The sequence below is a fragment of the Bidens hawaiensis genome, unplaced genomic scaffold, assembly GCF_021521415.1.
Source record: "Bidens hawaiensis isolate Kalapana, Puna unplaced genomic scaffold, B.hawaiensis_p1.1 tig00011411_1, whole genome shotgun sequence".
Taxonomy (NCBI): Eukaryota; Viridiplantae; Streptophyta; class Magnoliopsida; order Asterales; family Asteraceae; genus Bidens; species Bidens hawaiensis.
This window is the reverse complement of record NW_027491889.1, coordinates 573,397-589,212: the sequence shown is the minus strand read 5'-3', so window position 1 is coordinate 589,212 and position 15,816 is coordinate 573,397. Positions and strand designations below refer to the sequence as shown.

Sequence of the window (15,816 nt, the reverse complement as noted above, 5' to 3'; positions counted from 1 at the left end):
GACGCGTGAATAATAACCGTGGAGTGTATGACAATCATAATTGTCCTTTTTACTACCATCTCATCATCTTAAATTAAATACGTGTCACATAATGCATCTTAAATACATAGCCGGGTAAACAACAGTTAAGACAGATTTTGTACTAGCAAAGTTATTATTCCCAATTCCCCATAAATATAAATATAAATACAAATATATTTGGCGTTGTTTAAATAAATAGTGTTTAATATAATATATAATTGAATTATTTATTAAATATAATAATTTCTCTTTAATTGGCAACACAGTTCCAAATTCCACACCACCTCCATCTATACTTTGTTTTCTGTAGAAAGAATGCGAGCTTACGGACCAAAAACCGAAACTTAATGAATTTAAACTCGTTATATCAACATTATTAAGCAACCTCATTGAAGGCATGTTACAATGTTTTTTTTAATGTGACTAAAAAATTGAAATTAACTGAAAAACAACAATTGTATGCAAAATCTTGTCCTGATGATATACCACAATGCAAAATTTGAACAAACCTGTTAGTGTCACCCGCAGTGAGATGAAATTTGGTAGCAATATATGGCGCTTTTATTTTTCAGATTCAAAAGCCAAATCAAATATTTGATTGTAGTCATCTACAAAGTGCACATCAAGACCTTCTTTAACATTAGGTGCCAGCTCATCAAAGTCTCTTTTGTTCGCTAAAGGAAATATTATGGTTTTCACTCCGCTTCGTCTTGCAGCTATGGTCTTCTCCTTCACCTACAATTGCACACAAAATAATTTTTAAAATGGTTTTTATGGGTTCAGTCGGATAATGGGCCAAATGGGTTCGAGTTGAGTCATTAACATCTTTTTGGTTGAATTTTTTAGAATATGAAGATAACTAATGCGTTGATTATGACTACGAAAACAATATTATTAGAACAACAAGCTAAATCTTCATATAACAAAATAAGTCGTGCTCATTGAAAATTGAACTTAGGCAATTTTTTAAAACCGTTTGCCCCGTTTCCTTTATAGCTAATCCCATATTGACACATTCATAGTAAGTCGGTAAAAAATGCCACTAGAAACGGAAACGAGCCAAGCCCCGCTAAAAGCTCGAATGGAGTGAGCTTAAACAAGCTCGCTTATTAAAAAAGCCTGAGTCCGAGCTTCATTTGCCGAGCTCAAGCTGGCTCACGAAACTATACGAGCCTATTATTTATATAGTTTTTATTTAAATAATATAATATACATTTATTTAATAATTAAAATAATATAGAAATATTATAATAAAAATAACTAAAGAAATATATCTTATCTTATATAAAAAAATGAGTAAAATAAGATATAAAAATAATAATAATTTTATGCAAATTAAAAAAATAAATAAATAACCCGAGCCCAAGCTTCACTCATCAAGCTCGAGCTGGGTCGCAAGCTTAAACAAGTCTTATTTAATATATTAATATATATTATACAATACTTATTATAATATATAAAATTATGATAAAAATAACTAAATAATATACAAAATATTATATATAAATATTATTAGTAAAAAATACGTGAAAAATTACAAATTTATGTAAATTTAATAATAAATAATGAACAAGTTAAGCCCGAGTTCGAGCTTGAAAAACTACTCACGGAGCTGACCTCGAGCTTTAGAAATAGAGCTCGAAACAAGCCAAGCTCAAGCAAGTGAAACAACTCAAGCTCAACCCTACTTGAGCAGCTTGGCTCGTTTACACAACCATGATTGCCACCATTTAGTAGAGGCAAATACTTGACCCAAGAAAACTACAACATTCTCTTTTTATATTTTATGAAATCAGTTACCTAAACAGCAAAAAAGATATAACCAGGTTCAGAACACATACCCCACCAATTGGAAGAACCCGACCCGTTAGGGTCACTTCCCCAGTCATAGCTAGGTCTTTCTTAACATGCTTATTCATTGCAAGTGAAAGCAAAGAAGTAATCATGGTGCAACCGGCACTCGGCCCATCTTTCGGTGTAGCACCAGCAGGCACATGTAAATGAACCTTGGAATTTGCAAAAAATGGGTTATCATGATCTTTTACAGCCAATATTGCTCGGGCAACAGTGTGGGCAATTTGGGCACTTTCCTTCATGACATCACCGAGCTGACCCGTTAGATGAAGGGCCCCTTTCCCTTCACCTTGTTCAACCTGTGTGGTTTCTATGTATAAAGTGGACCCACCCATTGCGGTCCAAGCAAGGCCCATTACAACTCCTAATGGTGTCTGGTCGTACATGCGTTCGGCATGGAAAACAGGCTTTCCAACATAATCTGCAAGATTTTTCTCATCAACCAACACTTTTTCGGTTGGTTCATTATCCTGTGAATGAGCAAGATATATAAAAAATTTATGAGAATTTTGGAAATTATGTTTAGTCATAAGAGTTTAAACAAGCCAAGTCGCTCAGATCGGCTCGCTAAATGCGCTAGAGCCTAAATAAGCTTGCGAGCCTAAACGAGCATTATGAACATTAATTTTACTTAATATATTAAATATATATTTATGTAATAATCATCATTATATATATTTATGATAATAGTAACTAAATTTATATTATATATAGTTAGTCATTATGGTTCATATATATATATTTATGATTATAGATGTACATAAATTAATTAAAAAACAAGCCAAGCTCAAGCTTGGAAAACTACTCACGAGCAGAGTTCGAGCTCTATAAATAGAGCTCGAGCCTAGTCAAGCTTGACTCGACTCGGCTCGTTCACACCCCTAGCAACAAGATTCATCAGTTGACTTACCTTTACATCAGTTGAGACATTTGTGTCAACAACTTCAGCTTCTTCAATCTCCTTGGACTCAGTTGCATCCTGAGTTGACTCACTTTCTGAACCTGAAGGTTCATTTTGTGCTCCTTGTCGAACTAAATGCAAAGCAATCTACAAAAAATTGCATGAAAAGCACAAAAAGACAATTAAAAGTTGAGTTTTAATCCTGGCATAAAAAAGTAGAAATACAGAGAGCATCAAGCTTGGTTTAAAAAAGCGCGCTCAAGGCGAGGTGAGGCGAGAAGTGACCCAAGGCGAGCAACTCGACGCTTTTGCATACCCAAGGCAAAGCCTGTTAAAAAAGCGAACGCTTTTTGCGCTTTTGTGCGAAGCGAAAAAGCGAGGAGGGGAAGGCTTTATGTACAAAAGGCGACCAGCTAACCCATTTTCAACTTAACCTTTATAATTAGTCATTACTAGACTTTTCACATGTGGTAATAAACTTTTGAAAGTTGAAACAATTTTAAGTAGTGTTTTTTTGGAAACACTTTCGAGTAATTTGGTATTCGATAACTTGTTTTTATGCTATTTTGATATTTCCGGCGAGTAATATGGTACTCGAAAAATTGTTCTACACTACTTTTGGAATTTTAGGATATATATACGTTGATGTTTTAGACGTTTATTATATATTATAACGTGGTTTTTATATAATATGTGGCTTATAAATAATTAAATATTTTTTAAATAAGGTCGCCTCGTGTTCAAAAAGCGTTCGCTTTTGCGCTTTTCGCCTCGGCTGAGAACCTCTTCGCTTTTGTTTGCCTCACGCTTTTTTAATCCAAGGCATCAAGTAAATACCAGAATAAAATAATCAGATATGAAGTTAGCATACCTTGCGGTAGATTTTCTCAATTTGTTTTTGAAGACTACGAACCCCTGCTTCTCTGCAGTAATTTTCAATCAAAGAAAGAAGAGCTGCATCCGTCAAGTCAACCTGAAAATGTCAAAACGACTAGATCATCATCACACTTTAACCCTGCAAGCTTTAGTGCATATTACTAGGTGTTCTGTTAACACATACTAAAGGGCCTAAGTTTTGTTATAGCTACAAATCTGCAATGTATGAAAAAACAATATCCTTCAACCTTTCTAGATGACAACAAAAATCGTTCTTATATAGACAATAAAATCCAAATGCAAATGTTATTCTATCATAATCTACTATCATGGAGCAAACAAAAATCAACAATGTTCTGATTTTCCACTTTAAGTTGCACATAAAATATGTTTCTTCCGTTAGGACATAGCGTTAGCACTGATATATACTTGCGTAAAAGCAAACTTAAAAAATAGGGTGCTTTCTGTTCAGCTAGAAAAAAATAATAGGACAATAAAACATGGGTTCCCTAAAATTTTAGCTTAATACTATCATATCTTACATTTGTTCAAACTAAAGTGAATATAGTTAAACTTTGTACAGTTGCCTGTGTACAGTAGACCATTGCTATTTATTAAATAAAATAACAAATCAAAATACATGTACATGATTACAGTTTGCTACATCTTATGTTCATATATATTAATGGGATTGATGGGAATCACTTTGTAGTTTGTATCCACTAATAAAAGGTTAATCTGACTAACAAGTAACTAGTTAATTGTCATCTTTCCTAAATGGAAAAGAGAGAGACCTGCTCGGGCTTGACACCACACGCATCACGTGTGTTCTTTTTTAAATAATCTCTAGCAATATGCATTTTTTCGTCAGTAATATAACCAGCAATGGGAATTATCTCCATTCTGTCCAAAAGTGGACCCGGTATCGTTTCTATCACATTCGCTGTACATACAAACAAAACCTGCACCACACATTCAGTATCATTCAACACATTTGCTAATAAAAATTATATATATTTAACAGAACCACACTGTCACTGACCTTTGACAAGTCAATTGGAACATCAAGATAGTGATCTAAGAAATTAGCATTTTGCTCTGGATCAAGCAGCTCCAACATTGCACTTGCAGGATCACCCGCATGTCCTCTTCCCAACTGAGAGATAATAAATAAAAAATATATAAATAAAAGGTATTTCCAATTGCAATTATTAAATATGATATTATTAAACTAACTTATACCTTATCAATCTCATCAATAAGAACAAGAGGGTTTGCAGTTCCCACACTTTTCAAACACTGCACCATTTTCCCGGGCATTGCGCCTATGTAGGTGCGACGATGTCCCTGTAATACTTTAGATGTTTATACAAAGATGATAATATTGAAATTAGTTTAAATGTAGCCCATTCATTTATTGCATATGCACCTCATTTTATCCAAATATATAGATTATATTAAATGTTATTTACATCTTAACCAACACAAAACCCATTTAGTTAAAAGTCGAAACACAATAGGCGAACATGTGTTTGTGGGTAACCCGGCACATACTGAAAGTGACCCGTTTCAAACTGAACCCATGAGTTTTTTATTAGATTCAGTTATTTCAGTTCAGTTACGCCGGTCATTCCTGTTACAGTTTGGTTATTTCAGTTAAATGCACACCATAGCTAATAGATAAGAGTACAAGACTGCTTAATACACTTTCGTTACCTTAATTTCAGCAACATCAGACAATCCACCAACAGAAAACCGATAAAAGTTTCTGTTAAGAGCGCGTGCAATTGACCGACCAATGCTGGTTTTACCCACTCCAGGAGGACCAGAAAGACAAATAATTTTTCCTGCAACAATGTACGTCTTGTATCAACCCTCTTGTATTTCAACATTATACAGTATAAATATCTAAAAATATAAGATAAACCTATGTCTATATTCTATAACAACCAACTTACATGTCACAATTAAAAAAATTAATATGAAAATAAACTAACCTTGTGATGTTCCTCTGAGTTTTCCCACAGCGATAAATTCAAGTATCCTTTCCTTCACATCACTCAACCCATAATGATCCTCATCAAGAACTTGTTGAGCCCGTAGGACATCAAAGTTTTCATCACTAAAGTAAGTTGTTAAAAAAATTAATATCGGAAGCACCAAACTACCACGTCTATGTTCTATCTAGCAAAATACAAAATGCAGCATGCTGTGGTGCATGGTCAAATCCTTAAAACTTCATTTCATCAAGAATGATTATTTTATTTTATTTTTGTATGATAAGCATTTTATAACTTTAAAACTTCACAGAATATAAATAAGAATTTTTTTGTGTACTAACAGTACATAACTATACTGATCAAATTCAAAGATATGGACATACCTATAATTACCCCAGGGTAAAGCAGTCAACCAATCAAGATAGTTGCGTGTAACATTAAATTCACTTGAACTGGCTTCCAAAAGTTGCAGTTTCTTCAGTTCTTCTTCAATAACTTGCAGAACATGAGGCGGGATTTTCTCCTTGGTTGGATCAATTCTATCCCTAAATTTATCTGCACCGAAAAAACAAAAAGATTGTCGAATCATATAAACAAAAGCAACATTGGCTAGCATAACTTTATCAAGTTATAAGGATCTGAAATAGAGTGAAACTACCAGTGAGTGCTGTTTTATCATCAGTCTCGAGCCCTAATTCCTGTAATAAGATAGCATGCAACATATTAAATTAAGAAATGATTCATAATATCATAGCACAATGAAAATTTTTAATAAGAATGTAAGAGATCAATATAGCTAGAATTGGTTGTAAAAGTTACCTTTTTGATAGCCTTATACTGCTCATTTAACAAGTAACGACGTTGTTCAGTACTTATTTTCTCTTCAATAGCTTTTGCAATGGATTCCTAATTAAAAAACCAAGTATATTGAAATGATACCAAGAACAAAGACTACAACTTAAGAGAACTATATAAAATAAGATTTTATCAGTACTTACCTGAATCTTATGTATCTCCATTTCTTTCTTTAATAGTTCAAGGCTGAGTCTCAATCGTTTGTACACCTAAATTGAAAATATTGTTAAAAATGAGAGAGGCTGCAAGCATTCATTTGAAACATTACTGTGACTTACGTCTAACTCTTCAAGCACTTGTTGGCATTGTAACTTGTTGGAACCAGATATTGCAGCACCAAAGTCTGCTAATCTTGGATAATTAAAGTCACCAATATGCTGCAGAAAATAAAAGCAATTCATCCAATAATGCAAATGAAAAAGGAACAATTTAGTTCAGATGGTAATTGAAAAGGCGGATGCAAAATATAGCAGTCTTCCAGCTAAACACACATTATCTGACCATAAGCAGATGCAAAAATACTAATGGAATTAAATCTCTAAATCGCATTGTACGACTCGAGCAGGACAATAGCCCTTATCTACTAGATAAGGGCAAGGGGGCCTACTGGTCGGACATAAAAGGGGAGCTGGATGATGCCCCCTCTCAGGGGGAGTATAACCGGTTAGTCTCTTTTGAAAACAGGGACCTCCTGCTCCGAGAACTCAAGCATGAGGATTTACGCCTTTTTCAAAGAGTCTTGGAGCAGAATCCTCCCTTGGCCGACCAGGCCCCGTACAGCGACTTGAGCATTGTAAAATAAGCAAATATAACAAATTGGTAAGGCTCAAAATTGAGTTACTTTAGTATATTATAAAGTATGTCAATGTGAAGTGCAGACTTTTGTACATTAATGTATCACTGACGCACACCCACCTATTATACGGAGAAAAGACTATAAAATTAAAGTTGATCTAGATGAGCATCAAATGCTCATATATATTCTAACTTGTGGATGTAATCATACAGTGATCTATATAAAGCTTCCCAAATTCATCTTAATGTGTACTTCATTTTTGTTTTGTTGGATAAGATTGTTGCATGATAGAAAAACAGTGAGTCAACGAGTATAAATGTGTAGTACTTCCCACAACAATACAAAAGTAAAAAAGCCAAATTCAACATCTATATCTAGTGTAACTATAAAAAGTAATAAACCTGATTGTAGGTTTGAACATGATCCCTCCAAAGAGAACTTGTCTTCAAAACATCTCTGAGGGTTGTGATGACCTCAAATGATGTTGCCTTGATGACATCATCCTTGTTGTATGGTGAATCCTAGAATACAAACATAATCAAAATATAAGTAACGTATGATCAAAGAGTATCGATGAAAGTAGATTCATAATTTATGTAACATCCCGAAATTTCTAAAGTAATATTTAATATATTATTTTGTCGGGTGAAATAAACGAGTTAATGGAACGATAATAATAATAGCAAAATATGAAGACTTAGTAGGATAGTTAGATGGGATTAGATAGAGACCAAAAGGAAATATGGGCCTTCGGTCCATGGGCTTAAGGGAGTATAAATACCCCCTTAAACCCCAATCATTTCCATTCCATCCATTTATCCATCCTAATCTCTACACACCCCAAAACACACAACCCGAACCAAGATCCAAAGGCGAGGACCCGAGCTCGTTGGTGCTAGATCGTCGTGACGAATCAAAGCAACAAAACCAGCTCGTGTTCGTAGTTCGACTCATTTACGGTACGTTTATATCGAGAACTTGTTCGTTTAGGTTTGGATTAGTATAGAAATGATAGATCTGTGTTTGTATGGTAAAAACGAATCCAACAAAGCTAAACTTACTGAAAATGGTTACGATTTGATGGGTTAATCGATTGATAAAAGAACCCGTAACCTATATGCCTAAATCGCACCCTTTAAACATCGATGTTAGGTCGATTTGATGGTTGGGGTTTGTAGGCGCTGGTCAGACGATTCCGTGGATACCTAAATCGAGTTATTTGGTTAAGAAACGAAGATGATTAAGGACGAACAGTAGCTGTTAGGAACAAAGCGGCGCGCGGAAGCGAAACAGCACACACATGCACAACGATAAACACACATAAACGAAAATATAAACGACACAAGAATTTAACGTGGTTCGGTCCCCGCGAGGGGACCTACGTCCACGGGCTGCAACTAGGTTTTCTTATTAGCTCAGAACCAAGATTACAATTACATGATGGGATATATATAATAAACAAGATTAGGGTTAAACATAATTAGGAGCCAAAACCGGGCCTTCTAATAAAACCGGCCCAAAGGCCTTCATAACCCAACAGTAGCTGCAGCCGACAACTTCGCCTGCAAGCTAAGTTCGCCTGATGAACTTCGCCTGCAAAGCTAAGTTCGCCTGATGACAACTTCGCCTAAAGCTAAGTTCGCCTAAGGTTTAACTTCGCCTAAAGCTAAGTTCGCCTAAGGTTTAACTTCGCCTAAAGCTAAGTTCGCCTAAGGTTTAACTTCGCCTAAAGCTAAGTTCGCTTAAGGTTTAACTTCGCCTAAAGTTAAGTTCGATTAGAAAATAAATTAAAAACCTAATGAAAAATGTGTTAAGACAGTTAATGGAAATAAAATTTTTCCAAGCTGACCTGGCAGCTCGACCCCAGCCAGGGGCTCTGCCCCTTGGACCCTGCTAGGGGCTGCCGCCCCTAGACCCCGCTGCCAGGGGCGCTGCCCTCGGACCCCCGTTCGTTGTGGGTCATATAAAGATAGAAATACAACATGAGTAGTGGTAGTTAATTGATACGTGTAATTATTATACAGTCAGCCGTGCACAACTGAAGAAAGGGATTACGATTAACGGTGAACGTAACCGTGTTCAGGTGAGTTTCTAGCCCCATTTCCTTGTTATGTTTTCGGGGCTGTGTGCATACTCGATGTGAAGTGTGAATACACTTATCTTAAGTGGTAAGTGTATGCTATAGATGTTATACGAGGTAGCTATTATATAATACTTGTTGGTGCGTGAACGATTTTCGGATATTGCACGCATCGCCAAGGATGGTGATTGCCAAGTGGTTATTAGTGTGTATGAATGCTATGATGTGACTTGCTTATTATGTAAATGATATGAAGCATGTTGTAGACAAGTAGAGGTAGAGCGTGTTAGAAGTGGCAAGAGTGTAGTAAGAGTGTTAGTGGCACGACGATAGTACGTGGTAGGGTAAGCCTATACGTGACTACGTTATTAAAGCGGCAAAGTGGCATAACGTTATACGTTATTAAAGTGGCAAAGTGGCATAACGTTATACGTTATTAAAGTGGCAAAGTGGCAAGGTGGTAGGTGTAAATAAGAGGCTAAGTGGTAAGGTAAGCAGGTTAGATAGTGGACTACGTGTCTGCGGATACGTATATGATGCATGTAGTGGTTGTATGATAAGTTGCTTGATTAACTAGAACTCACTCAGCGTAGCTGACTTTTAGTATGCACGCAGGTGATCAGACCAAAGAACTAGCATGAGGATGGCACATGGCATGGATTGAACGGCTAGCATCTTAAGATGGAAGAAAAGATGTTTTAAATATAATGATTTGTTTTATAGTATCAGAGAAGAGATTGAATGTTTTGTAGCGAATGCTTCAAGTAAACGTTTCCGCGAAAGTTTTAATTAACTCTGATTGCAAGAACTGTGTTTATGAGTAAATCCGACGCTAAAGTAGGGCTACCGGTTTGGGGCCTTACAATTTACTTATTGTGTATCCAAATATTTTAGAATAAGAGTAGACGATACCTTTAGATGATCCACTTTGACTGTAAGAGGATCGTCACTAACCTGTAAAAGATGCAATAATTCAGTCCCAAAACAAACAATCAAAATGAGATAAAATGTAAAATATATCTTGAAATGTAATACGTTGATGCTTCTAACTATAGATGGCAATTCGATGAATATTTTATTCAAAGATTTTGATTATTATTGTAATAAATTAATATTATGGTTTTATCATCACAATTAAAACATTATTTATTTACAAATCTTGTTAAAAATATAGACAAAACAGTATCGATTGGTTCAACCGAACCCGTTTTAACCCATCACACAACCCACCGATCTTTGCCACCTCAGCATGTAACTGAAAACATACAAAAAGAAAGCTCTCACTCACCATCTCTGTTATCCGAAGGCGTCTATGACCAATAAGAACAACTTGATCTCCTTGTATACTTGTTATCTACTTACAAAAATTAAAAATTGACCATGAGCGTTACATTACATATACAACCATAACAAATTCACCATTGCTAATTAACAATAATTGCATCATAAGTACCTGAGCCAGTGTACCAACTTCATGAAGACGGTTAAGCAAATCTTTGCCCTTGAGCTCATATATGTTTTTCTCTGCATCTGTACTGGTGGTCTCGGATCCTGGTTCATCTTTTACAAGAAATGCACCAGCATAAGGAGCCTGTCGTTTTCGGCTTTCTACCAATGCTGCTAGCAGTTTAGGATCCTGTAAGGAGTATAAGTAAATGTTAAAACAACACATTAAAGAACAAAAATTGCTTTTAAAGGAGATAAAAGTAGTTAATGTTACCATAAGTTTAGTTATAAGTAAAACTAATCAAATCCCATTAGAATTAGCATCCTTAAACATATCATAGACCTATAATCTGACATTCTGACTTGTAAACAAGAAAACAAAACTAATTGTCAAGCAACAAACTGTAAATAGCATGACGAAAGAAAACTGATGTAACAATTGCTTTTGCAACTAGAATAAAAGCGTAACTAGTTGAGAATCCAAAGGGCTTTCTATTGAGTTATGTTGTACCTTGATATAAGTTGTAAAATGATAACAAAAACTATTGTGTTATATAAGTTGTAAAATGACCATAGTTATCAAAGGCATTAGGCACACTCAAGACATAGACCTCGCCCGAGGCCTAGGCGCAAGGCGTAAAAGTAGCGAGAGCCTAAAAAACGCACTAAATAAAAAAAATTAAATATATTATGTATTAAAAAATAATATTGTTCTTCATATAAAATAAACAAAACCTATTATATAACATTTAATAACATCTAATTAGTACCAAAAAAAGTTCTAAAAGAGGCAGGATTCAATATTAATTCCAAAACTTGAATACCAAAATGTTCAAAGTAAAGTATCAAAATGTTCAAAATATGAAAACCAAAAGTTCAAAAGTAAAAAATAGTAAATGCTTAATAACCATTGTTCTTGATCCATCATCAATACCAATAGAGGTGTCATCGACTTCAAGAAACGAAGGCCTATAAACTAGAAACGCATATATTGAGCCTTGCCTATAAAATGGCCCTATGCGCAGTGTTGCAAAAATCCTAACTAGGCACCGGTTAATCGCTAGTCCCCACTTCACTAATTAATTTTGGGCCAGTATGCTAACTAATCGGTCAACGGTCAAATCCAACCAAAATCGACGGTTTCAGGCGATATTCCGACTAAAATCAGCGGTTTCCGGCGAGATTCCATCAAAAGCAGCAGTTTCCTGCGAGATTCCAGCCAAATTCCGGCCACAATATGTTTGTGTATGTATAAAACTGAAGATTACATATAAAAATGTGTGTGTGTGTATATATAAAACTGAAAAATATACATTAAAGTCCGATCCGATTAATCCTGATTAATCGCTAGTCCACACCCCACCGCCCGACTACCGACTAGCTATTCTTTACAACACTGCCTATGCGCAAGAAGCGAGGGCTTTTAATAACTATGAAAATGACAACATAAACTATTGTGTCATTGAATTTGTAGAATGACAGCAAATATATCGTGTTATGTAAGTTGTAAAATGATAGCAATAACTATTGTAGTATTGTATTATGTTATACCTTGACATAAATTGGCATATAAAATCCAGGAAACAGAGGTCTATGTGGCAATGGCAATGCCAACACCTGCAAATACACAAAAATTTAACAACATTAAGCTTCTAATAAACAAATTAATCACAAAATTAAAACTCTATACAAAATTAATTAACAATATGATAACCGTGAGAAAATCATCTGGTTTTTTGATAGCAGTAGGAACAATAGCCGCTGATTCAGCTTCTTCTACAGCAGGCACAGCATCTACACCAGACTTATCACTCGAGTCCGAGCAGAAGAACACTCGGTGAGCAAACCTAGGGTTTTGAAACCCTAGAACAGCTCGCAACACGCCGTGCAACGGCGAGTTGAATCTGATTCCATGGCGTGAAGTGGAGTGTGAATATGTGGTGAAACGAGGCTGGTGTAAGCTGATAGAAGACCTTAGAGCCTTCAACATTAGGGTTTGTGTTTGTGTGAAGTGATTGGTGTAGAGATTGAATATGAAGAAGATGGATGACTGGAGTTGGTGTTGAAGGACTTGAGGAACAAGAAAGTGTTGTTATTATTATTATTATTATTATTATTATTATTAGGATTCAATGGTTTTGACTTTTGACTATAAAGCCCACCATAAACCCTACTACAACTTCAAGATGTTGGTTACTTTAGTTATGTTATCGTTATTATTTCGAACGAGTGTGTTAGTTGACGGTTAAAATGTTGATAGTTTAGATAACATTTGATTCTGAATACTGTTAACGATGTATATGTTGTTCATGGACCAGGTTCTTGCTGGTCATAATTATTATTGTTGATCATGTCAATGATTATTAGTGTCCATGTAACTGTGAACCATGTTCCGAAGGTTTTTTTTAACATGGTAATCAAAAGGTTTTCTATAAGGGGTGCCGATTGCTTATGAGTGATGCTCGTTGGTTATTATGAGGTTTTGCTCCCTTGTTCATTAGGAGGCTTTGTTTCTTTTAATTCATCGAGTTCATTGATGTCATAATTGAGAATAGTCATGTACAAGGGTGATTTCATACATTTTAACACATAGCATTGTTTATTTTTATTTTCCTTTGGGAAATCCGATTAATGTTAGTGTATTCCTTGATCCCTTAAAACTATTTATAATAGAAATGCAAACTCATTCGTAAATGAAAGTGACAAGTTTTAATTTACATCTTAGTATATTGCACTTTCAAATATTAAAGTATAGAGAAATATGAAGGATTAAACTCTTTTGTGTTCATGCACATAAGTTCTGCATACTCAAATATTGTTACTTGACATTTTTATATGCTATAAAATCTTAATAAATTTGTGCTTAAAAGTTGACTTATATATAGGGTAAAGTTAAAATATAAAGGACAACAAAAATGAGAAGGGTGAGAAGGAATTCAGTTCATTGATCTTATATTTGAATGACTGAGATTAATTTAATAAATAAAAATTGATGAAAAGGGCATTAAGGTAATAACCCATATTTGTTGACTTTCTCTCTCCACATGCAAAGCACATGTCAATTCCCCTATCATTTTAAAATGTCCATAACTTTTTCATACGACATTATTTTAAAAAAAATCACCATAATAATAAGCCTCTTTTTATCTTTAATATGAGTATCATATTATTATATAAAAATAAAAAAAAATTAATGGGTTTTTTAATTGTGTTTTTTTGTTGTTCATTGCGTCATTGTGTAATATGTTGTTTCCATTGTGTTTTACATTTCAAGTCATTGTGTTATATATATTCACCATTGTGTGTTACGTTTTAGGCCATTGTGTTATACGTATTCGCCATTGTGTCTTACATTTTAGGTCATTGTTTTATACGTATTCACCATTGTGTTTTACGTTTCAAGTTATTGTGTAACATGTATTAATGGCGAAAAAAGACACAATGGTGTGCGAAAAGACCCAATGGCGAAAAAAGACACAACGGTGTGTGAAAAGACACAGTGACGAAAAAAGACACAATGATAAGCGAAAAGACACAATGGTGTGCGAAATGACACAATGACGAAAAAAGACACAATGATAAGCGAAAAGACACAATGGTGTGCGAAAAGACACAATGAAGAAAAAAACACAATGACGAAAAAAGACACAATGATAAGCGAAAAGACACAATGGTGTGCGAAAAGACACAATGGTGTGTGAAAAGACACAATGATAAGCGAAAAGACACAATGGTGTGCGAAAAGACACAATGAAGAAAAAAGACACAATGACGAAAAAGACACAGTGATAAACGAAAAGACACAATGATGTGCGAAAAGAGACAATGAAGAAAAAAAACACAATGACGAAAAAAGACACAATGATAAGCGAAAAGACACAATGGTGTGCGAAAAGACACAATGAAGAAAAAAGACACAATGACGAAAAAAGACACAATGGTGTGCGAAAAGAGACAATGAAGAAAAAAACACAATGACGAAAAAAGACACAATGATAAGCGAAAAGACACAATGGTGTGCGAAAAGACACAATGGTGTGTGAAAAGACACAATGACGAAAAAAGACACAATGATAAGCGAAAAGACACAATGGTGTGCGAAATGACACAATGACGAAAAAAGACACAGTGATAAGCGGAAAAACACAATGGTGTGCGAAAAAAGACACAACGGTGTGTGAAAAGACACAATGACGAAAAAAAGACACAATTATAAGCGAAAAGACACAATGATAAGCGAAAAAGACACAATAGTGTGCGAAAAGACACAATGACGTGATTTTTGTTTTCAATTTTATATAACAAAAATCATACTCATATTAAAGATAAAAAAAACGCTTGTTATTATGATGAATTTTTTTTAAATATCATACGAAAAAGTTATAAACGTTCTAAAATGATGGGGGTATTAACATGTGCCTTGCATGTGGGGAGAGAAAATGTGTACAATTACCTTTATACCCTTTTTCATTTGGTCATCACTTAACACATGTCAATTATTTATGGCTTCTCACACTTCTCATTTTTATAAACCTTTGTAGAATAACTTGTCCCCTTATATATAACAAGAGTCAAAACAATAATAACAACATAATAAGGTTCAAGGTTTAAAATAAAAATGTGAAAAACAGAACGGTGGTATACAACTACCCTTATTCCCAACCCCGTCCTCATATCCCACCCCCATATTTTATTTAGAAATCATACTTATCCCCAATATTTAAGGGGTACTTTCCATCCCCTATATCCACTCTTTTTATTGTTTTTTGAATATATCTAAATAGAAAAAAGAGAAAAAATAATTGAAAAATGATGAAATTCTTATTTGGGCAATGTTATTATTGTATAGTATATACTGCTTGAGCGCTTGCGAACAAAAGTTGACATCATAAATTCTATGAAAAATGCAATCACATATAGTTTCCGTTCTGAATAACTGTTTCATTAAACATCAATTTAACCATTTTCTGGTCAACCCAAAAAGAAA

The 15,816-nt window shown here is 34.6% G+C and overlaps 1 protein-coding gene across 1 annotated transcript; it reads right to left on the bottom strand.

The window, feature by feature from the left end:
* Positions 1 to 567: 567 nt before the first annotated feature.
* Positions 568 to 13,044, bottom strand: LOC143537869 (lon protease homolog, mitochondrial-like). The gene is made up of 20 exons (XM_077031540.1): positions 12,544 to 13,044; positions 12,381 to 12,446; positions 10,837 to 11,019; positions 10,672 to 10,737; positions 10,296 to 10,337; positions 7,705 to 7,824; positions 6,786 to 6,884; positions 6,651 to 6,716; positions 6,472 to 6,558; positions 6,311 to 6,350; positions 6,036 to 6,207; positions 5,650 to 5,774; positions 5,369 to 5,499; positions 4,895 to 4,999; positions 4,695 to 4,808; positions 4,447 to 4,614; positions 3,648 to 3,749; positions 2,786 to 2,923; positions 1,863 to 2,345; positions 568 to 756 (listed from the first exon to the last, which is right to left on the bottom strand). The coding sequence occupies exons 1-20, from the start codon at positions 12,817 to 12,819 to the stop codon at positions 583 to 585; spliced, it is 2,757 nt and encodes a 918-aa protein (XP_076887655.1). The 5' UTR covers positions 12,820 to 13,044; the 3' UTR covers positions 568 to 582.
* Positions 13,045 to 15,816: the final 2,772 nt, after the last annotated feature.